Source organism: Podarcis melisellensis (assembly GCF_964234715.1).
Source record: "Podarcis melisellensis genome assembly, chromosome: 1".
Taxonomy (NCBI): Eukaryota; Metazoa; Chordata; class Lepidosauria; order Squamata; family Lacertidae; genus Podarcis; species Podarcis melisellensis.
Window position 1 is genome coordinate 113215416 of NC_138528.1, and position 25167 is coordinate 113240582.

The 25167-nt window shown below is 42.4% G+C and overlaps 1 protein-coding gene across 9 annotated transcripts in view; it reads left to right on the forward strand.

Moving 5' to 3' along the window:
- The window catches only part of PDE11A (phosphodiesterase 11A), a 153111-nt gene that overhangs the window by 111316 nt on the left and 16628 nt on the right, over positions 1–25167 (forward strand). For 7 of the 9 annotated variants that reach the window (XM_081914207.1, XM_081914206.1, XM_081914209.1 and 4 more), the window contains 6 exons: positions 2169–2259; positions 5450–5550; positions 10639–10716; positions 13913–13976; positions 19495–19569; positions 23348–23431. In XM_081914207.1, the coding sequence (XP_081770333.1) occupies positions 2169–2259; positions 5450–5550; positions 10639–10716; positions 13913–13976; positions 19495–19569; positions 23348–23431 (493 nt within the window). Of the gene's footprint in view, positions 1–2168; positions 2298–5449; positions 5551–10638; positions 10717–13912; positions 13977–19494; positions 19570–23347; positions 23432–25167 lie in introns of those variants that run through there. The other 2 variants (XR_014169121.1, XM_081914208.1) reach the window with 2 other exon arrangements.

Below are 25167 nucleotides of genomic sequence, written 5' to 3' on the forward strand. Positions count from 1 at the left end.
TGGGGGTCGTGGGCAAGAGAGTCATTTGAGGCCCCTTAAAGGATTGTAAGCAAGTCAGGCACAATAACACATCACTTAATTCTATACAAGCAACTGCAATGAAACTATGGATAAATGTCTCATAATGCATTTATTGTGGTCAATTTTTATTGTAACTGGAGTGGAGAATATTACTTCATGCAGTACATCAACACACCACTATAAGAACATGACTATAAATCATAAATAAAAAAGAAACAAGCCATTAGCTCCATATGTGATACTCTTATGTAAACAAATGCAACCCCCTGTCTCACAAAAGAAAATTGTAAGATGATATGGTAGGAGGCACATATGGTGAATTGGTGATAGCCAGTTCACTGATAAATAAAGAGTACAGTGATTAATCATTTAAGAGTCAATTGTCTACTACCCTTTTTAATGAAATGAACTCTTTTGAGGCTTCCTGGGAGCAGGGCCCTCAATCAAATCACTGTAATTGTAATCCAAGTCTTTTCCAATCTTACGTTCAGCTGAAACCAGAGCTAACCCTACTAGATGTTTTTGGAACACAGAAGAGCGCAGATGTATTTTTAAAAATCACTTTCAACTTTTAAAATGGCCTATCACTAGAAGCAACAGGTACAGCGAGAATAATGCTAATACTACACAAATTGGGGTGACACTTGTGACACAGTGTGAGGCAGCCCAGTGTCTGCATATTGTTCTTGTGAAGCAGGGACTGGTTCCGCCCCGCCCCCCATTTCTTTTGTGCAACAACAGTGTATTTCTCTAAAACCCTTCATTGCTTGCCTGTCTCTGATTCTATTACTGCCTTAGCTTTTCTCTTTGTTGATCCTGAATGCTATTGATATGGTGCCATCTTGATTGGCTAAAGAAAAAAGAAGGGGGTTGATGTGATGCAAATCCTTCTTTTGCTGCTGTGTTTGCTGTTGCGCTTAAAACAACAGTAGGTTACCAACACAGGAGAGAAATTCTTCCATAAAACCCACTGATCAGAAGAGAGGGGGGAAATTGTGTAATCCCATGCATGTTTTCTCAAAGGTCCTACTATATGAAGGAAGATTCTCAGACAAGTGTGTATAGGATTGCAGCCTGCAGTTTTCTTTGGGCAAGGAAGTTTGCATTTGAGGAGACAGGGGTGAAGAGCTTCAACCTTTTCCATGTCTTAAGCAGATATTCTGTTAAACAGCTGAGTTATTTTCTGGTGCCACCTCCATCATCTTCTTGTCAGAGCCAGCAGAAAATTTTTCCACTTTGCAGAGATTTCACTGTGAGACAATACCTGTGAAATTGTGATGGTCTTTCCCTTTCCTCTCTTACTGAAACAAAATGGCGGCTGACTCCTCCTCGTGTCCTAAGTGAACTGAGCAAGTGTATAAAAATGGCTTGGCAGTTCTGGTGTACTGCTGATACAGATGGATCTGGCTTAAGTGGGGAAAAGTTTGTGTTTTTGTAGGGAGGGACTTGCAATGCTACTGAGTTAAAGACAAGGCAGGCTGACTGACTGCAGGAGAGGAGGCAAGCAGGGTTTTCTACAAGGTTTTGCCCCACCCCTTCAAAGTGTAGGACTCTGGGTATTTGCTCCTCCTTAAAACCACTGGTCTGAGGAGCATTCACCAAAAGATCAGAGTTGTAGCCTGTATTCCAACATTATCAGTACAGGATCCTAGATTGGGCTAACAGGCCTTGCTGTTGTCTGCTAACTTTGGGTAAGATGGTGGTGATCAGCACAGTGGCTTAAAATGGGCATAGTGTCTAGCTGACTGCTCCCGTAGCAAAACACAACCTGGTATGAAATCTGGTCACCTTTTCCAGTGGGTGGCGTTGCGGCCAGGTATCCAGGGACCCTGCGGAGATTGACGCTCCCCTCTTGCTGGCGCTAGCCAGGGGCACGGCCAGGGGATTCCTGCTAGGAAATTTAAACCATGGCACAGCCGGGATTCCCTCTTCTCTCACTGTTCACTGTAGCATGGCTGGGCTTTTGGGAAAGAGGAACTCATGAGTGGTAAAGCAGAGTAGTGTTTCTCTCCTTCGCTGGAGGTATTTTGGCAGAAATTCAGCAACCATCAGCCAGTGATGCTGTAGTTGCAATCCTGCACTGAGCCAGGGTTTGGACTAGATGATATGTGGAAAGAATCAGTGCGTGTGTTGCATTTTTTTCCCAGGATTGGATCTGCCTTGGCTCAGCTCTACGGGACTTCTGCTACTCTGGAGCACCATCATTTTAACCACGCTGTCATGATTCTTCAGAGTGAGGTACAAAGCCAGCAGAATGCCCAACCTCTTCTCCTTATGTAAATATAAGTATCTAAAATAAACCTGCTTTTCTTTTATCAGTTCAATGCATCTATTACTTGTCCCTTTCTTTGCAAACTGGTAGAAAAGGGATCCTGAGTTCCACTCCAGATTCCTTTGATACATATGTCATTGGGTTTTGTGAGAAGGCATGTGTAATTTGAAATTATACTGTATTTATGTTTATGCATAGTTTGTAAGCTGCTTTGTTGCCTGAAAAGTGGGCTATAAAACTGTTAAATGTATAACATTGGCTCCCTGTGTCAAAAAAAGTTAAACAAATCCAAACAGCCTGGAATGTGATTGAAAAGTTTCTGACTTTTGTTGTTTACACCATCAGAACCACAGTAGTCTAGTAAATGTTCTGCATCATAAATACATTTCCCCCCAGAATATAGACTAACATTGCCTCTGTCTTGATTAATGCAGTAAGTCTATGACACAATCTTTCTACAGCCTTCTTGGTATTCAAATAAGCCCGTCATGTCAGAAAACACAAAACTATTGTGTGTGTGTATGTGTGTGTGGTAAACTATTGATAGGTTTTTCCTCTCTAACATCCTCCTTCATCAGCACTAAGCAGGCTTTTAAAGATGACACTGTAAAAATAAAATAAAATTCTGTGTGAATGGTTTTTCTGCTAAGACCAGCAAAGAAATACCAAGGATGGTGCAGTCTCATGTACATTTTACAGGTTGGTTTTACAGATTAAACTATCAGTTGGCTTTATATAAAGAAAGGTTGGTAATGATGTGGTTTCTCTTTGTAAGCTCCCCCCCCCAAGTGTGAAATAAATAATGCTTTCACTTAGCAGCTGTTTATGATGGCCATAACTTTTGAGCTGGTTCCAATCTTTATATACCCTTGGTCTTGATCCAAAGAGTCATGCCCCAAATGTTCTATAAATATATTGGGACTTCCAAGTTCCTTCTTTCTGTTGAGAGCCTGCCCTTCTGCATTGGCCACTGAACCACTCTTGAGATTTGGGGGCTTAGAAACATTTTCTGACACAGTATGAGGTCTCCCTGTTGAGTCTGGTGAGGGTGAGAAGCACGGTACGTTTGTACAAGCCTTCACATGCGCCAAATTCTTAATTTTATTCTGGGTCCCAGGTCATACGTTCTCTTGCTTTTTCTGTTTGCTTCAGTTAACACTGTTTCTTGCCTAATCCAAATATGTTGAAAACCTGATCTTGATAATAGTAAACATATGCAAACTAAAAAAGCATATTGTCTTTCTCTAACTCACAATTACTAAGGCTATAATCCTATATACATGCTTACCTTGGATCAAGCTCCATTAAGCACAGTGGGACCTAATTATGAGTAAACATGCCCAGGATTGATCTGTTCAGGTGCTTAATGTACTTTGCATAAATAATGCATTTATTTATTCTTTTTTTAACCACCGTTCATCAAATATTGTCCCTGGGTGGCTTACAAACATAAACACCTGTACATTAAAGCTAGAAAATGCAATATAACAATTTAAAACCAAGTTGGAATCAAACTATATTATAAAGACAACAAGCATCCCATCCATTACAGCTGGCCTTAACAGATCAACCTCCCTCAACCAGTACAAAGAGCAAATAAAGCTCACATACATACTTACATTTAAGACACGTTGATTTCCTCCAAAGACTCTTGGAAACTGTAGTTCGTTAGGTGTGCTGAGAATTGTAGCTCTGTAGTCGGTAAACCACAATTCCCAGAACTTGGTGCTTTAAATGTATGGTGGATGTGACCCGATAGTTCCTGTTATAGCTCTGAGGAAGGGAATTGTACAACTAGCATGCCACCACAGAGAAGGCCCTGTCCTGAGCTGCCACACAATAGATTGCACTCAACAGTGGGTATCTGTACAGATCTTATCAGACATGTATATTTCCCTGTACTGAATTTTGGTGTAGCTCACCCCTGTGCATCCAATTAAAAAAAAGAGTATGTAGTATTAGCATCAAATAGAGAATAGCATTTCATAATCATTTTCCTGCTACTTACATTAACCATAGCTTAATGTTATGTCTGAACCCTGATCTCCTCCTTGACATAGGTTAGGTAGCCACCATCATTGCCCAAAATCCACAAATGGAGAATGGTTCTTCTGGGTTGTGCTTCCTCTATTGGAGGGATGGAATGAACCAGTATTTAAGTGATCATCTGCCATATGTGCCAGCATTAACTGTGGTTTACTAGCTACGGTTAACATTAACTGTGGCTTAGAAATATGTGCGAACTGGGCCAGTGTTTGACCATTCTGCGTTTACTGGTAAATCACAGGACACCCTGGCAATAGCAAGTAGGTCCATCCTAAAAAGATAAAAAATAAGCATAATACTCCCCATGTGCATTTACATTCGTTTTGCAGAAAGAACTGGGTGGGAAACCAATGTGTGCCTTGATTTCAGGTTTCCTTGTCCTCGGTGTTACCTTTTTTTGGGGGGGATGACATTGCCTTTGGTTTTGAGAGCCCCGGTTTCTCCATATACTTGGTAGCCCATTGAAGTAGTGCTAACTTTCCCACAATGTTCCCTGAATTGGCAAGCTAGGGCTCTTATTGACAAGTAGTTTCTTTTAATAGGTAATCTGAGGCAGGCAGCCTCAGAAGTTTATTTCTGGGCTGTTCTTTTCACACATAAACTGCAAGCCTGCAAAGAGAAGTACACACATATACCTCAGAAAGGGGAAGAATAACCTAGAAATAGATATGCAGTGTAATTCCTAGCACACTTAAGAGGGAAAACTAAGATCCACTGAAACCACTGGAAATTATGTACACATCTTTAGCATTGGGCCAACAGCCTAACCACAATCTGTTGTCGCCTGTAGACCTCTCTAAAGTATAGTCTCAAAGGCATTTGCAAAAAGAAAAAGGGGGAAAGGAGGTATGTCGTTCATCAGTTACATATATTACATTTACGTGCATAATCCTTTTTTTTAATTGCCCATAATTTCAGTCTAGCAGAAAAATCTGGGAAAACATCTTAATTGAAGTGGCCGATGAAAATATTTTTGTCATGATTTCAGTATGCATAATAAAAAGAGAGATTTGCTGTAATAATGACACACATTGCGGAGCTATTGGAAAACCTTTCAAAAACAGTCTATTGATTCTAAGCTATTTAGCTTTGCTATCTCTTTCATTATAGGGTCACAACATCTTTGCTAACTTGTCCTCCAAGGATTACAGTGACCTTATGCAGCTTCTGAAGAAGTCAATATTGGCAACAGACCTCACTCTCTATTTTGAGTAGGTATTGGCATTTTCTGAATTTGACAAATGGAAATCCGAAAGAGCTACAGTCCCTAACGACCTTTTAAATACCAGTGAGGGCATGTGGCACATATTACCAGCAGTTACTATTTAATTATCATTTGAGGTATTTACTCTAGCGCTTGTGCATTTTAGTCTTCTGAAAGTTTTCAGTATGTTATGTGCAACTGTTTTCTGTAGTTTAAATGTACAATATACTTAATTTACAAAGTTAAAACAAAACCACTTCATTGTTTATGGAAGAATTGCATTGGTGGGAGCTAGGTTTTCTCCTTTCTCTTTTCCATGTGGGTTTGTTTTTTGCTCTTTTAATTGGGGATCTTCTGAGCTTGTAACTTCCCATCTCTGTAATGAAGTTCCACAGCTCCATAAAAGCCGTAACACATGTTTAGAGTGTACCCACTGAAATAAATGGGACCCAAATTAACCATTACTCAAGTTAAGTCCCATTGATTTCAGTGGGTCTACTCTAAGAATGGAACCAATCCCACAGGATTTTTAAAATCTGAATTTGTAGATTGGCATCAGTGGGTCATATCCAGCTAAGTCATAGGCAGAGTAGATCCACTAAAATGAATGGGTATAATTTCTTGGTTGCACTGCAGGTGTGACTCAGGTTGGATATCGGCCAATGTGTTTGAACAAAGTCACATCCCTGGATCAGAAGAATGTGTGGTCTCACTGGATGTGATTTTGTTCAAACATAAAATTGAGTGATGCCCAACATTAGTCATACTTGGAGTAAGCTCATTGGAATAAATGGATTTAGTCTTATGCTCCTGTAGGTAGACAACAAAGTACCCCTAGTAGGAATGTTGCTTTGGGGACAAGACCTACATGCCCCTCATGCAATGTATGGGTGAAACTGCCACCACAGATCAAATACCACAGAACTTGCATATCTCCTGACACCTACTTTTTCAACAGATAACAGTTAACAGATTCAGTTGCTAGCAGGCTTGGTGACTGGGTTTTTTTTTTGTTTTTTTGGGGGGGGAATGGCAGTGCTCTTGTATATTTATATTTGGTAGTTTCAGGTCTGAGGGCGTTGGTAGCAGGAAAAATGGCAGATGCTAAATCAGCTCAAGGCAGCACCATGCTGTGTGAGGGGCATTGTGGGGAATGCAAATGGTGGTATCTGGCACCGATTGCAGACCTGCCTGCCAGCAGAAAAATGTAAGGGAGGGCACAGGGCAGATGTCACCAGGGGAGTACCACAGCCCCAGCGGCTGTTCAAGGATGTTACATACTGATACTGGGCTTTTCCCAGTACAATATCTCCTTGCTGAGAAAACATTCAGCTGCTGAACTTTGGCCCGCTGTGCATGTTGTTAAAATACACAGGAAAAGAAACAGAACTAGCAGCTGTAGCTGGGGGCTGCAAGGTGATGTTCAGGTGGTGTGAAGCAGGGGGTATTAGACAAATTGAAGGACAGGTCTATCGGTAAGCTATTGGGCACGTCAGCTAAACGAATCCCCCATATTCAGAGCAGCGTTCGAAAATTTGCCAGGTGCAACCAAGTGAAGGTGCCCAGGTGCCAGGATGGCACCTGACTTCTCCACCATCTGGAGGTGCGTGCCTTGGGGATCCTTGGATCTTGACTGTTTTCACACACTAGCAACACATCCTGTAGAATTCTATTCGTTATATATTTTATCTGCACAATTGGAATGAATTTCAGGAACCAAAAAGTGGTATTGAAAAATGCGACTTTTGAGCTGCCTGGCCCAAAAATGGCAGCTAGGGATTCCGTTATGGTGACTGTAAGTCTAGTTCAAGGAGCCGTTTGGTACCGTGCTTAATAGATCTGGGTTTCTAACACTGATTCAGAGATGCCGTGGCACTGATTATCAGCTCCTAGAGAGCTGACAGTGGCAAAGGGTAATTTCCCTACAAACCCTGTTTGTGGGCTTTCTGGAGTCATCTGCTTGGTGGTCACTCTCTGTGGGAAGCAGGATGATCTGTTGAACTTCTGGCACCTAGTGAAGAGCTATTATTATTATTAATTTCAGCAGGCATTTTAAAGTAAGTTTCATTTTAACTGATTTTATCTTTAGTGTATCTTATTATCCTTATTGTGCACTGCTTGGAGACTAAGGTGTTGAGCAGTATATAAAGGGTTGAAATGAATAAATCTGGATGTGGCCAGCAGTGAGTGGTGCATCTATGTCAGGAGCCCAGCTGCCGCAATACTAAAATCCCCCTTTGATGGTTTTCTTCATTCGTTTCTTTGACATTTGGGTGCAAGAAAGGTGCTACAAAGGCATCAAGTGTTCTGCCACACTCCTAGCTAAAGCTAATGCTTGTGAAACCTGTCTTACCTTTATGATGTTAAAAAACGAGTTGTTTAAGATGGGTGCAGGAAGGTCATGTTTTGATCGCAGCTCTTATTTACTCTTTTAATTTGTTACACATTGCTCAAGGGATTCTGAACAATGAGGGAAATTGGATTTTCAAATGTGTTACTTGTTTTCTCAAGAAGGAGAAAAATGTGTTTTAAGTTGCAGCCGCCTTCTTCTTAGTTAAATAAAACAAGGAGCCACTCTCAAAAACACCTTGTGCAGCGCTGACGCAATGCGGCGTTGCATGGGAACAGCTACGGATAAGATTGATTTAAAGCCTATGTGCCCAGCTAGTCTGGGCTGTTAAAATTGTCATCACTGCAGTACTCATTCCCAGAGGGGCTGTTAGACCATCATGCTATGAATCTGCATGAGAGAAATGAACAGGATGAACTTTTGATAGGATGTACAAAGCAAAACGTGCAAGGGAGAAAAAATACGACTTCAGTCTTCATTAGCAGACTATATTAAATAAACAGAAAGTTCAATCATTTTTTAAAAAACACAGATTGTTCTTTTGTCTCCTTTTAATGATTGACCTTAGAAGGTCATTTGCCTTTTCTAATGGTCCATACTGGTGGCTTCAACCCCATTTTGATATATATAACCACCATTGTAGACATAAGGGTAGAAATTGTAATTGCGAGCAGCATGGGATAGTGGCAGCCAAACTATTCCAAATGTGAAAAGACCCTATGTCAAGCACAGTTAATGGAATATCAAGATTTCAGATCCTGTCTGTATACTGTCTTTCAGTAAGTTACATGGCTTAACCCATTGTGATGTCCCAAAGTCATTCCGTTGATGCCTATCACTATGATAGAACTGGTCCCAGCTTATGGTCGGAAGTACATGAGGCTACCCCAAAGCTAAGCAGGTTTGGATTAACCCTTGAATGGGTGTTTGCTTTGGGTTCCATGATGGAACAAGGGTGAGATATAAAAATGCAAGAAACTAAATAAGCCAACTTTCCTTGTGCTTCTCAGGTCATCTGCCTTTAGCTGAGGAAGCCTGAGAGCTGGTTTATATGATACTGCCCCAATGTCAAGGCTTCCAAGAATACACATAATGGCTGCAACATGTAATATTTACCATGCAAATCCTCTATATTGTGTGGGGAGTCTCAATGCAAGCTCCAGAATTCGCTTCAAATAATGCAGAGGATTTATCGTATTTTTCGCCTTATAGGACGCACTTTTCCCCCTCCAAAAATGAAGGGAAAATGTGTGTGCGTCCTATGGGGCGAATGCAGGCTTTCACTGAAGCCTGGAGAGCCAGAGGGGTCGGTGCGCACCGACCCCTCTCGCTCTCCAGGCTTTAGGAAGCTATCCGCAAGCCATGGAACTCAGCATGCCCCAGGCTTCGAGCTTCGCGCAGCTCTCCCACGGCTTGCAGATAGCAGCCTGTTCTAGGGGCTGGGGTTGGGGAAAGCTCGGGCTTCCCCTTCCCCAGCCCCGCGTCTGGGGGGAAAATAATTTTTTTCCCTTTATTTCCCACCAAAAAAACCTAGGTGCGCCCTATGGGCCGGTGCACCCTATGGGACAAAAAATACGGTATATTGCAAGCTACATATCTTCTTCCAAAGTTTAAATTACCTTTAATGCCCTCTTGGCTGCTTTTGGTTATATAGCTCTATTGTGAACTGACTTTTCCCCCATCAATCTGATATTCTCATTTCATTTCATAGGAAAGTACCTGCATTTTGGTTTCTATAGGCATTGTTTGTATCAAAAAAAAGATAATCACTCAAAGTTTGTGTTTCTTCATAGAAATATAAAATCTCTGCATTAGAGATTGGTTTTCCTAGCCACAAATTATAAAAACAGTTACAAAACCTGCCACTGAATGTTTTAAGACACTTTGGTGTGAAAAAGAAAGTCACATGCCAAGAATTTTTATAATTATATACTTATTTATCATTTCTTTTGTATCCCACCATCTATCCAAGAAGCTCAGTGAGAGAGAGACACATAGGGCTATGCTGTTTTATCCTCATCAGCCCTGTGGGGAGGTTAGGTTGAGAGATAATGACTGGCCCAACACCATTCAGTGAGATTTATAGCTGGGCAGGGCTGTGATTGTCTGTGATTGTATAGCATTTGACTAAGGGCCAGGGAAGATTATACACTTTGGCAAGTTGGGCAACTTCATATATTTCTAAAACATGAACATTTATTAAATATACTTAATTCTTCAGAGTAATAATGTTCCATAATTATATCCTTGTTGCTAGTGTACAATCAGGAGACTATGAAATTGATGAACTGCTGTAAGAACTCATCCTGCAACTACAGTTGTACGTTGGAAGTCGAACGGAATCCATTCCAGAAGTCAGTTTGACTTCCAAAAGTTTGGCTTATGATTTGCTGCAAGAAGCTTCTGCAGCCAATCAGAAGCCCCATCGGACGATCAGCTTCCAAAATTAGTTCGCAAATCGGAACAGTCACTTCCAGGTTTACGGCATTTGGGAGCCAAAACGTTCGAGAACTAAGCTGTATGACTGTACAATTTTTTTTACTATGCTGGAGCATAGGAAAGCTTTTCCCCAGGTCTTTTGCTACCTGCACTGATGGGAATAAGAGGAGAGGGCCAATTCAGTGGTTTCTGAAGAACCTTACTGGTTCGTGAAGCACAATGTTCTCACACAAAATTCCATTGAAAGCATTACAACAACGTCTTATAAATGTTCTTGTTTCCTTCCACTGATACATTTTGTTGTAGGAGGAGGACTGAGTTTTTTGAACTTGTCAACAAAGGTGACTACAACTGGAATGTTAAGAGCCAGCGGGAGATATTTCGGTAAGTGAGGCCTCTGGGTTGGGTATGCAGCACATTTGTTTATCAAGATTGTTGTGGGAAACTAGACTATCCGCAGCAACGGAGGACCATATTCTTTGCAGGCATCTGGAAGTTCAGAGCTAGCCAGCGACGCTGTTTAGAGTGGCCACCAACACTGGTTCCTGGCTTGGGATCTGCACAGCTATTGGCTAAAAGGGTCTCTCCAAGACTAGCGATCCCTCGCCTGGATGTAATGCTTAAATCACCATGGAGATTGCTGTCATCACACTGAGTCTTTAACCTCTGCCAGATGTCCCTAGCGGCCCTGGGCAAGAGTGTGGAGACTCTTAATACGATTTCCATGATTACTGTGGTACACAATTTTTGTACAAGTACTGTTATGCTTTCCTCCTCTGAGTGATTAAATTTTCTGGGGACTGTGCCTACCCAGCTTTGGTTTCCTTTGGAAGGATAGATGACAGCAGGCTTGTGACGTTTTTGTAATATTTGGGTTTATTTACAAATATACAAATTGGATATAGGTAGTGGCAGAAAGCATAGCAACCCTAAAAGCAGCAAATCTACTGCCTTGTGTCCGATGCCCAGTAAGAAAACCACCAAGTTCTTCTTTTTAGCTTGAAGCATACCTACTCTCCATCTTTCTCACGCTGCAATTTATCTGTCTCACTGTAGCAAAACCTGCTTCTATTGTTCCATCTCACACACTGCTTTCACGTTTATAAGATCCTTAGCTGGAGCAGGGGAGGTCTGCCACTTACCTTGCATGCCGTTTGGTTTCTCCCATTCAAAAGTCAAGGAAAATCCAGCTATTTACTGTCTGTTGCAGAATGATTCTCCCTGGTAAATATGATGCATTCCTCAGCCCATAGAATGACTATGTCACACGACAGACTTACCCTGGGATGAGCAACCAGAACATTATGAATATATATACCATATATATAGCAGCATAACATTAACAAGCTCTTGGAAATCAAACTAGGGTCTGCCCAAGATGTTGTTGCAGGGCCATTTTTGTTGCAGAAAAGTTGCTTCAGGGTGACAGCTTTTTACGTTGAGTAGCAGCAGGAGAAATCCATTTCATTTCACCTTTAAAGAGACATTTACAGAAATGTGTACGTCTTGAAGCAATATGCAAACCGAATCACAGTTCTCCTTGAAAATTCGCACTTCGGTGAATTTTGCAACACAGTTCTGCAGCCCAAGTAATGTGTGCTAAAATTCATATGCTAAGTAAAGTGTCCATAAATGCATATATTGGTGAAAATAATACATTAAAATGTGTTGTGTTAGGGGAAATGGCATTGCAAAACTGCATTATATTAGGGAAAGTTACATTAAAACATTATATTAAGATAAATTCTCACTAAAATGCTGGTAAAGTCATGAAGACTTAAAAAAATAAATCAAAATGGTGTTAAAATGAAGATTGGAAAAATGAGAAACTGAGAGAAACCAGGATCTGCCAATTTGCCCCTTTCCAGCAGCAGAGTAGAGTGGGCACTTTAATCTTTTCCCACCCCTTGTTTTTCTGCTGCGGTTCCCTCTCATTCCACCCCCATAGCATTCTAGACACATTATTTACCTTCACAAAGCTGCACTCCATGGGGGAGGGGGCGTGGCATAGGTGGGGAGCTGCAGTAAAAAGGGGGGTGGGAGGCAGATGAGATAAGCATTCCTTCCTTGCCCATCTAGTTGTTGCCCAAAATTGCTGCCATTCAAAGCAGCTCTGTTGTTACAGGTATTAGCAGTTAACATTTAGCTAAGCTGCAGGTGGGCAACCTGGGTTTTTTTAGTAGAGGATTCCATTCGCTCCGGGGTACTGGGAAGGGATGAAGCCAGAAATGAGCACTGCCAGGGGCATCAGCGAGTGGGCCACCCATTTTCTCTTTCATCCCGCTCTCTCTCTCTCTCTCTCTCTCTCTCTGTGTGTCTCAAGTCCTTTGTACAGTGGTACCTCAACTTAACGTTTACCTCCAGTTATGTATCCTTCAGGATATGTATGCAGCAAACATATTTTTCTGGGTTTTGCCACATGTGCAGAAGCGCTCCACCGCCACCTGCGCATGTGCAGAAGCAGTCCCTCCAGTTGTGGAAACCTCGGGATCCTACCCTAGCTCTGGAACGGATCCCGTCCGCAACCAGAAGTACCACTGTATAGCTGAAAGGACAGCCCTGATGTTCTCCAGTGGCGCTATGTAGCTGTTGTGTCAGGCAGGTCTTGTGCCACCCACAATGCCTGTTGCACACACATGCACACAACTCTCCTCCCTACATCCGCCCCATCAGACCCACCACTCCCAAGGGCATCCTCTACATCCACCAAGAAACTTTTGTGAAAGAGCAAAGAAACATCCCGTGAGCTTTCTCCTGTATGCACACATGCCGTTTATGAATGGAGCTATTCATGTGATGGGAATGATCCTTGTGTTTTAGCGGAGGCATGGGTCATTTCCTGTTTTTCCATATCATTTCACTCATTCCCAATTTTAGAGCCGGGGCAGTATATATGCCACTTCTTTTATTTCCACTGTCCTTGTTCTTCATCTGAGCTTCCTCATAGTTTTATCTGCATCATGTACTGTACATAAATGCTTTCTCCAGCTGAATAGTTTCTTTCTCCCAACACTTATAAAACATAATTGTAGCCAGGTATTAAACTACAGTGAAACAGTGTAGTCCTTACTGTAAATCTTGGGGGTTTTATTGCAGATGAACCGTAGAAACTGCTTAAACAATGTCTGGAATGCCTCTCATGGTTATAGCTTTTCTCTTACCGCAGTAGTCACTTATAAGTAGGCAAATAGATTAGCCCAATCTGTATTTATTGTGTAATAACTCCTTTTCTTACATCATGGCAGAACCCCAGCTGCCCTGTATATTATAAATATTACTTTATTAGTCAAAGTGCAGCAAAATTAGTAGTTAGTCCGTGGTGATACATGTTTCTTTTGTAGCACTCAATGGATAGCATTGAAAATTCATTATCTGATGATCTATAATGCATTAGCTCTGCTATATCTAATGGCATTAAAAACGGCGCTGACTGTTGAGATTCAGAGCTGTGCCGTCCCTTCTCTAAGGGAAGAAGTTGCTAATTCTGATTGTTTAAAACAAGTTATGTAGCTGAGGCGCATTTGTTTAGGAAAGTAACAAAAGGTTTGTTCAGCTTGTATTGTTCATTTCTGTTTTTCAGATCAATGCTAATGACAGCCTGTGACCTTGGAGCTGCGACCAAACCGTGGGAGATTTCAAGACAGGCAAGTCATGATTAATAGCAGGGCAAGGAAGAGGAGGTACTGGTGCAACTGTTTTCCCAGGAACCTGACATAGAAGGGGCCAAATATGCAATCAATTTGCAGCAGTGTTGCTGTGTTTTAAAATAACACAGATTTTCTGCTGGGCATGGTTCTGTTGCCCAATGCTTTCGTTGTTCATGTTTATTTGATAGCACTAAGTCTTTCTAAGGTGTCTGAAGAACACCTCTGATTCCATCATCAGAGCCTAACTCTTCCACTGCATATAAAATCACAGGAATGTAAGATGTAAGAATGTATTTTGTTCAACAGATCCTGAACCACCTTCTTACCACAAAATGTTGAAGGCAAAATGCTAAGTATGGATCATTGGAGGAGAGCTTTAAAAGTGTGGACTGTTTAGGGGAATGGACACCTAGAAAGCTTTACACACAGTTGGCAATATGTTTTATATTTTTAAATACAAAAATAGATTTAAAAAGAACATTTGGGCCTGAGCAAACGTTTGTAAAAGGTTCCATGTATTCATTTGCAGGGCATCACTTCACTCCTCTTTATAATTTGATTAGCTTCCAACTCTAAAAGAGACTTGTAATTTAATCCATGCCATCTAAAATCCTCATTGATATATAGCTAATTGATAATAATGTCAAATGGTTGATATCACAGAGGAGAAATACCTACTGCCAGCCCAGGAGTGTCGTGTTCTCTCTCTCCAGAATATAGCACTGAGTGACATTTAAACTCAGAGTACACCCATTGCAATTAATTGACCTAACATACTGTAGTCATGTGCATTAATTTCAGTGCGTTGATTATTAGTAAAACTTTTTTGAATAATACCCAATGTCTTTGAAAAAGAACCCATTTTTAAATACCCATTTTCCAGGATTGTATTTACTGTATTTCCTTTTTCATTAACATTGGCATTCTTATAAACAGATTTAACTCCATACATGTTATACATTCAAAGCACCCTAAGAGTCCTGAGAACTGTGCTGAGAATTGTAGCTCTGTAAGGGATAAACTAGAGGGATGCGGGTGGCGCTGTGGTCTAAACCACAGAGCCTAGGGCTTGCCGATCAGAAGGTTGGCGGTTTGAATCCCAGCGACAGGGTGAGCTCCCGTTGCTCGGTCCCTGCTCCTGCCCACGTAGCAGTTCGAAAGCACGTCAAAGTGCAAGTAGATAAATAGGTACCTCTCTGGCAGGAAGGTAAATGGCGTTTCCGTGCACTGCTCTGGCCAGAAGTGGCTTAGTCATGCTGGCCACATGACCCGGAAGCTGTACGCTGGCTCCCTCGGCCAATAAAGCAAGATGACCACCGCAACCCCAGAGTCGTTCGCAACTGGACCCTAACGATCAGGGGTCCCTTTACTTTTACCTAAGGGATAAACTACAGTTTCCAGAAATGTGATTTAAATGTATGGTGTATGTACTCAGCCCACATGTTGGAAAAAAGGGGGGGGGGAACCTGGCAAGGGGGAAGAACCTGAATGCTGAACACTAGGCAATGTGTTCTCCCTAGGATGATGGCTTTGGATAGTACTGATCGTATAAGCTAGAAAACCATTAAATTATGCTACTTGTCATTTCAGATAGTATATGATCTCCAATACGGTTTTCAACACATAGTGTGCAATTGTGTAGTCACACATTAGCAACAGAGAGAACATCGATAGCCAAGGGGCCTGTTTATACCAGCGTCCCTTGCTGTCTGCATCCCTACATTATTATGTTTTTGTAAAATGATACTACATTCAGGTTTTGTTTTTTGTTTCTTTAAAAGCATATTGTTGTAGAAACACAACCTGAAAATCCAATTAGGATTAACTTTGCAGAAGAACACTGCGTATTTCCAGAAGTTACTCATATGTATCCTTAGCTTTATTTCAATTAGATTTATAACCTAACCCTTTCTGAAGGCAAATTAAATCAATGAAGTAGATAAAACATTACAAAAGTGTCAAAACATTCTTAATCTCTTCTTATAATTAGATGTTCATGTACAACCAAGATATATGTAGCTGACTATGAAGTAGGATATATATATATAAATAAATACTGGCTACATTTATTTTATTTAAATGAAGCTGTTTTACAGGTTACTTCTCACAATGTGGCTGCCATGCAAAAGGAGCTTAAATCTACAAGTACCACTGCATAGTGCTTCCCTTGAACAATGACATCTTGTTGTGGGCCACGAGGTCTCCATGTGAGCCAGACCTTCCAATAATAATAATAATAATAATAATAATAATAATAATAATTTATTATTTGTACCCCGCCCATCTGGCTGGGTTTCCCCAGCCATTCTGGTCAGCTTCCACAAAGACCAAAAATACACTAAGATGTCACACATTAAAAACCTCCCGGACAGGGCTGCCTTAAACAATTATCTGACATTCAGAAGACATCTTATCTCTTTGACATCTGATGGGAGGGCGTTCCACAGGGCAGGCGCCACTCCCAAGAAGGCCCTCTGCCTGGTTCCCTGTAGCTTTGCTTCTCGCAATGAGGGAACCGCCAGAAGGCCCTCGGTGCTGGACCTCAGCGTCTGGGCAGAACGATGGGGGTGGAACAGATGGTACATGACCCCAGTTAAACTTGCCAAAATATACCATTCGTCAGATAACAAATGCTGGAAATGTAAGGAAAATGAAGGAACATTCTACCACCTCTGGTGGACCTGCCCTAAGGTGAAGGCCTTCTGGGAAATGATATATAATGAGTTGAAAAAGGTATTTAAGTATACCTTCACTAAGAAACCAGAGGCCTTCCTCCTGGGCATTGCCGACCAGAAGGTGTTAAAGAAAGATAGAACATTTTTCATGTATGCGACAACAGCAGCAAGGATACTACTTGCCAAGAATTGGAAAACTCAAGATCTACCCACACTGGAAGAATGGCAGATGCAACTGATGGACTATATGCAACTGGCGGAGATGACTGGCAGAATCCGAGACCTGGGAGAAGAAAGGATGGAAGAGGACTGGAAGAAATTTAAGACTTATTTACAAAAATATTGTGATTTAATGGAATGTTAAAAAAGATGCTTGGTTATAAATAATTGGCCATCACTAAAATAGATCAGGAAATGATGATAAGAGAGATTAAGAGAAACAAATTTGAAGGAGAATTATTTTATTGTATTTTATTGTTACACAAGCTGGAAATAAGATGATAATTTGCTTGACAAAAATTTATTAATGATGTAAATGGGAGCGGGAGGCGTGAGGAAGTTCAAAGATGACATGAAACTTTGTTAAAGCAAAACAATACTGTTTATTATTAATGTACTTTTTTTTTCTTTAAAAAATCTTAATAAATATTTATATATAAAAAAAAAAGAACGATGGGGGTGGAGACGTTCCTTCAGGTATACTGGGCCGAGGCCGTTTAGGGCTTTAAAGGTCAACACCAACACTTTGAACTGTGCTCGGAAACGTACTGGGAGCCAATGTAGGTCTTTCAAGACTGGTGTTATGGTTTGTCTCAGTATCATTCCAAAGCAGCTGTCTGGCGGCAGCATGGAAATGTTGGAATCTGCTTTATACCTCTAGACCATGGGTGTCAAACACAAGGCCCGCGGGCCGAATCCGGCCTGCCAGACCTCGTCATGTGGCCCGTGTAGCCGCCGCCGGCTGCCAGCCTTCACCTTTTATTCTCGCTTTTTTTTTTTTTGACACAAGAGAGCCGCCTCTTCAGCGCATGCGCGGCAGCCTACAAGCCAGAGAACGTCTGCCCTCTAGCGGCACCGGCCGTTCTACACAGGAAACCTCCACTTTACATGCATTCAGGAAACCTCCTCTTGTTTTTATATTGAGCGCATGAGGGTGACCAAACTGCTGATGCAGCCCCCAATGAATTTGAGTTTGACACCCCTGCTCTAGACCAACCCTCAGTATTGCCTGCTCTGACTGGCAACAGCTTTCCGGGATTTCAGAGAGCAGTTTTAACTAGTTCTGCCTGAAGATGCTGGGGGTTGAATATGGGAACTTTTGCATGGAAAGAACATGCTTTCCCCCTGAGCTATGATTCCCCCAAAACACACACACACACACACACACACACCGGAAAAAAAAGTTTCACGAGGGGCTTATCTTTGAAGTGACTCCATTCACACATCACATGGCAGTGGTATAAAAAGGAAACACTTAGTTTTGAATTTAGTGCCTAAGCTTATATTCCGCCGCTGCCAGGTTATCAACACATGTTTTCAAAACGACATTTATTTGTCCAGTTTGAGCTTGGAGCCATTTATTTATTTAATTCCATAAAATTTATACACGGCTTGATTGTAAACAAACAGACAAACAAACCTCAAAGCGGTTTACAAAATGATAAAATAAAATCAAGAAATCCACAACCATTCTTTAAAACCTACAAAAGTTCAAATACTAAAACAGATTGAAATTGCCTCAACTTTCTAAGCACCTGGGTAGGTTTGTCTTAACGTTTTTAGCAGGAATCCAAAAAGAGTACAGTGGTACCTTGGGTTAAAGATGCTTCAGGTTACAGACTCCGCTAACCCAGAATTAGTACCTCAGGTTAAGAACTTTGCTTCAGGTTGAGAACAGAAATCGCGTAGCGGCGGCGGGAGACCCCATTAGCTAAAGTGGTGCTTCAGGTTAAGAACAGTTTCCGGTTAAGAATGGACCTCCAGAACGAATTAAGTTCTTAACCTGAGGTACCACTGTACAGTGAAAGTGCCTGCTTGATCTCAATGGGCAGGGAGTTCCCAGGTTCAGGTGCTGCCACACAGTCAGGTTCTTACAAATGCAGAATGGGTATTGTGCAGCACCTGTAAGTAGTGCCAACTTTTGCATTCCCATTTAAATTCTCATTCTCTGAATGAAGTTAAAGAAGACTAGCTCCAATCCCCAATCCATTCAGTCCATGCAAATGGTAGTTTTAAGTGGTTCAGAGCAGAAGACAGAAGTGACACCTATATTTCAGAAGTTAAACGGATCAGAAATGTACACAGTTGAAGCAATAAGCAGAGAAGCTAGAGTTAACAGCCAGATTTCCCTGGTACATGGGTGTGCCAGTTCCACCCAAAACTTCTGTACCTGGTATATAATCCCAACAACCTTGAAATTATTTGGGTGCTTATTCTGTTGGTACTTACTGGTTAGTGATGAGTAACTTTTAGACTACAGTGGTACTTTGATTCTCAAACTTAATCTGTTCTGGAAGTTCATTTGATGCCTGAAAGCATTCGAAAAGCAAGGCACAGCTTCCAATTGGCTGCAGGAGCTTCCTGCACTCAAGCGGAAGCCGTGTCGGATGTTTGGCTTCCAAAAAACGTTCGCAAACCGAAACAGTTGCATCTGGGAGCCAATTTGTTTGTCAACCAAAGTACCACTGTATTCAAATACTTCAGCTCTGAGTCAGCAAAGACTGCAGGCGACCATATATTTAAAATTGGGCGTGTTCTTCTGCTCGTTAATCAGGGTTTCAGTCAGGAAATTTGTTAACAAAGAATATGAATCCTAACTGATTATTTGCTATTTGTTTTAGGTTGCCGAACTGGTAACAAGCGAGTTCTTTGAACAAGGAGACAGAGAGAGATCTGAGCTCAAACTCACTCCTTCTGTAAGTTCACCACTCATTTTAGAGTTCATTGTGAAAATGAGAACATACTGTAAGAAATTTGTTTGTGTTGCTGTTGTTTTTTAAAGCATGTAGATGTTAAAATACAAATGTGAAAAGACACACAAGTACCATGTATACTTGAGTATAAGCCGAGGCACCTAATTTTAGCACAAAAAACTGGGGAAACTTATTGACTCGAATATAAGCCAGTTCACCACACCACCAACCTGGTGGTGGCAGCAGAGGAAGAACAAGCAGCCCAAAAGGGCTGCTTTCGGGCTGCTCGTTCCTCCTCCACCGCCGCCGACAGCGGCAAAGGTGGTGGAGGAGGAAGGAGCCGCTTGTCCCTCCGCCGCCGCCTCTGCAGCTCACAAGAGCAGGCATAGGAGCAGCAATAGTGCAGTGCCTCTCCCAACTGCGACTCCTGTGCCTGCCCAGGCGGGAGGTGGCGGGACCAGTGGCGAGAAAGGGCTCCTTTTGGGCCGCTCGTCCTGCCGCCACCCGCCTCACTCGGGTATAAGCTATGGGGGGCCTTTTCAGCATAAAAACTGTGCTGAAAAAGTCGGCTTATACTCAAGTATATACAGTATATAACAATTAAAACCACAAAGTGTAAAAAAAAGTCCAAAAAGGAACTAAACTCTTTAAAGCGAAAACAAAAATAGGGACCCTGATTGTGCTTACTGTATTCTTGAATAACAAAACACTAGTTGTTTTTAAAAAGAAGAAGAAAGAAAATAGTTACTTTGTCAAGTAGCACCTACCTGGTTTCCATAAAAATACAAATGGATAACTGAAAAAGGTAAGAACAGATTAGACTACGTTTCCAGGCAATATAAATTTATTTAGTCCTTAGTTTTATCTTGTGAATTCATTTGAAATCAATGAGTCCAACCTCCTAAGGCACAGAAGTTGAACCAGAAATAACCAGAGATATTTCTATGAGCAAGCACAGTTTCAAGGTTGGCTTGATGTTTTTTCTGTCCGTTTTTATGTGGTGCATCTTTCCTGAAATGAACACTTCTTGAGCACGCAAAGGTATTATAATATAGTGTTGGCCAGCAACTCTTGTTTTCCCCACAAGTAGCCTATTTTGAACTGATCATTGACTAAAATGACCAACATTATTAGCCCACTGATTCACACCTGGTTCACTCTTCTCTTTGACATGTACTATAACAGGGAGGAGTTTCCAGTGAAAAAACATTGACAGATGCAGCCCCACTTGCCATCTGGAGTAGGTCCAGTCCAGGAAGCAGGGCCGGCACAGCTATTAGACAGGGTGAGGCCACTGCCTCAGGCAGCAGAAACCCCTGGGATATCACCCTGTGATGCCCTACCAGCATTGGTGCAAATTTCAACCGAGATCTTGGCAATTTTGGCCAAGATCTCACCTGAAATCTCTCCTGAAATGGGCAGCAGAGGCAACAAGCTGGGCAATGCAGGCAAGCTGAAGGGCCGGGCAACACTTCCTGTTTTGCCTCAAGTGGCAAGGCAGGATGTGCCACCTCTGCCAGAATGTGTTCTGCCACTGAGTTCTGTAAATTGTTTACACTGGTGCCAAGACATAAGGCAGTGTCTCTTCCAGTAGGATGAACGGTTACAGAAGCCACATCCAAGGTCTTCTGTACTGCACCTGAACTGGTGATTCCCATGTGCAAATCAAGACAAAAGCAAATGGAACCGAAGAGTTGATGTGCACACTAGAGGGAGGAGTCAGTTGCTATCCTCACAGGACAGGGAGCCCTTTGCTTTGTTTTGGCCACCCTGGGCTCCTAGGGGATATTATAATTTGATTCACTGATTAATTAATATTTTGCTTGGGTCTTGAGAGAAAGCCGAGTTGAGCTGCATAATAAATAGGGTCCCTTACAAAAAATTATCAGCCCATTTCAAGTTATTTTTTCCCGGGGGTTGACTGGGTGTTTTTCTCATTAGTCTCTAAGCCTGCAAACAGGACATGTCTTAGTTGTTTGGTTTTTTTATAGTGCCTAAAACTTTGAAGTAGTTCATACATAATGAATATTACTGATAGTGGTAACAATGACAGGAAGAGAACATATAGTAAGTATGATGCATCTCTCAGTTGTGGCTAAGCGCAGGACAAATGACATATAAAATTACATTATTAGGAATGAAAAACAAAGAAAGAACACTAAATAAGCTGTAGCCCTCCTGCTCATTATTTCCAATTTGGCCTTTGCTGCTGATTTTTCTACACTCACCCAGAAGGCCTAGGCCTAGAAGAAACATTCCCAATGAACAAAACAAAGAAAGAGGAAATAGTTTGTTTTCTAAATAGATTCTCTGTTCCATAACAACACATTTTCCGAGAAATGCAGCCCATGCTGATCATTCACTGAAGCTTCCGTCCTAAACTCACTTACTTGGGAGTACTGATGGACCTCTCTCTCAATTTCAGTTTCTCTCGGTTTCTCATTTTTTCCAATCTTTAAGTTTAGATTTAAGCATTTTTTTTCCTAATAAACAGATTTTGGCATGCCATTTCCCATAATAAAATGGATATTTTCATGTTCTTTTCGCTATTTACACGCATTTTAACGCACCATTTGCCATAATAAATGCTCTTTTTGCCTGGAAAAGTGCACTGCAAAATTTGGAGGAGTGTGAATTGCAAAAGATAGCTGTGTAGTATTCCAGAAAGTGTGAATTACCGTATTTTTCGCACCATAGGACGCACTTTTTCCCCTTCAAAAATGAAGGGGGAATGTGTGTGCATCCTATGGAGCGAAGACAGCATAGCCAGCGACCCTCTGCTGGCTGGAGAGGTGATGTGCGGCTATGGCAGGAGCCTCTATAGCCACGCGCCACCTCTCCCAACAGGAAAGCGCGCTCGGGGCTAAAGAAGCCCCGCTTACCCTCTCCCGGCTGGAGAGGTGACATGCGGCTATGGCAGGAGCCTCTATAGCCGCGCACCTTTCCGCTGCTCCCCGGCCTGCTCTTTGGGGCTGGTGGTGGGCTTCCCCCCGCCAACCCCAAAGAGCAGGTCGAAAGGAACCTGAAGCCTGGAGAGTGAGAGGGGTTGGTGCGCACCGACCCCTCTTGCTCTCCAGGCTTCCGAGGTAGCTGCCTTAAACGGCACCTTGTTTTAGAGGGGGGGGAACAAGAGGGGGAAAATTCTCCCCCTCTCTGTGCAGCGCCTCCTGCCACTTTGCTGAAGGGGCGCTGGGCAGAGAGGGAGAGAATTTTTTTTTCTTGTTCTCCCCCCTCTAAAACAAGGTGCGTGCTATTGTCCGGTGCGTCCTATGGTGCGAAAAATACGGTAGGTAGTGAACCAAACAGAATTTCTCCCCTGTCTCTAACTGGAAGCAGGGCCCCTTGAATTCAGTGACATGTATAGACTTGCACTGCACATCTTCCTCCCAAGAGAATGAAGAGAAGTCAGGGGCAGTTGCATGTCTTTATCACTGCCCTCCTCCTCCTCCTCTCTTCCACCTGCAACATGAATGCTGCCAACAATATGGTAGATTTGTTTGATGCTAAAGAATTACATGGTATAACAGTCAAATAAATTAAACTTACATATGCTGTAAACAGGGCCGAAGAATAAATGGTTTGCTTTCCATCGTAGACAAAAGATAGGAAAGTGTGCATAAAGATTGATTATGGTTTTCAAAAGCATTCAGTTTGTACCAATTTGATCCTGGATCCAAAGCGTTGGGATATGAAGCAACATCTGTAAAATACTGCAGAGTAATAAAGCATGGCATATCCCTCCACTTTCAACCTCTCATTCCCTCCCACTCTTTCAATTCAGGCTATTTTTGATCGGAACAGGAAAGATGAACTGCCTCGATTGCAGCTGGAGTGGATTGATAGCATCTGCACGCCTCTCTATCAGGTAATTTTACATACCGCTGCTGCAGAGGTGGGAGGCTGGCTGGCCCTGCCTCTCTGCAGAAGGGAGATGTTATGTAACAGCTTTGCAGGAGGTTTCAATCTTTCGATCTTCATGAGGTCTGTCCTGGGCTCACTCATTCCACAGGGCAGGAAAAGAAGCAGAAGCATTTCTAATGTAGTAAAATAAATGTGTGCCTAATGAGGCCCAAATCTCTATCCTCTGTCAGTAAGGAAGAGAAATAAAATGGCCAAGAAACATGGGCGTAGCAAGCATTATGTTGCGTGGGGCAGAACTAAGTTATCTGTGATGCAATTGGTCATTTAGTTAAGTATTTTTATTTATTTATTTGATTTAGGGGAGGCAGCTGCCCTCACCTGCACTCACACTCACGCCAAGTAACCTACCCACCCACCCCAGTCTCCCTCGTCTGCACATTTAATGCTTTAAAGACCTTTTGCACATTTTAGCTCTGGTCCAAAGGTTTCAGGGTTTGGGTACTTTGTTTGTTCAAAATTAGAGAGTTGCTGCTGAAACTTGGTGACTATCTCAGACGGTTCTCAACAGGGGCGTCTTACCCATAGAGGCTAGTGGCGCAAGGCACCAGGGCGCCAAGTTCTGGAGGGCGCTAGAGAAGAGGCGAAGGCTGGACGTGGCACCTCCTGGCATCAGCTTGCCGCCATGCCACGCCAAAGCAGCACCGCGCCCAGAGCCTCCGTCTGCCGTGGCCACCGCGGCACGAAGTTTCCAGCTGAGCCGGGAGGCGCCACATCCAGCCTCCGCCTCTTCCCCATCGGAGGAGCCACCCTCCAGCCTGCCTCCTCCAGACCCACCAGCAGCGCCGTCCTCCCTAAAAAACTCTGGGAAACCGGGGGGGGGGGCGCCTGGAGGGAGCTTTGCACCACGGTGTCGGATATGCTTAAGACGGCCCTGGTTCTCAAATGCATCACAGAAGAGCTGCTGTTTAAAGCAGGAAACACAAAGCCCCCACTGCAGGCACCCATTTATATGCGTAATGTGACTCTCGGACATGTTTGGTTTGGATGGCGAACACACACACACACACACACACACAGATTTTTTCAGTGGTTCCTATGGAAGTCCTTCACTATTGAGACGCTCCCCACGCAGACCCTCACTGCACCCTGTTGACTTGATGTTCAGCTGACTTGGCTTTATAACGTATGGCTCATCCTTATAAGTTTAATACAGTTATAATTGGTAGCTTCAGATCAAAATACAATTAGGCACTGAATGAAGTTGTAATAAACATATTGTTTAAAATGGATGTCACATTTTGGATAGGTTCAGGAAGAGGTTAGGAGGGGAAATTTAGGAACACGGCCTTTGATTCATGCTGCACAAGTATTAAGCTGTTGCTCAGCTTCTTTCTTTCTTTCTTTCTTTCTTTCTTTCTTTCTTTCTTTCTTTCTTTCTTTCTTTCTTTCTTTCTTTCTTTCTTTCTTTCTTTCTTTCTTTCTTTCTTTCTTTCTTTCTTTCTCTTCCTGCCTTCCTGCCTTCTCTCTCTCTCTCTCTCTCTCTCTCTCTCTCTCTCTCTCTCTCTCTCTTCCTTCTCTCTCCCCCCCCCCCCACTCTTTCTTTCTTTCCATTGTCAGAACTTGAAGTTAATGCCATACCAGCCTTAGGGGTAAACAGAGAACTAGATGTCACAGTCTCACACTGAGTGAGATGCTCCCTGGAATATAAAGCTGAGTCTTAATTTCCAGGGCAGCCATTGC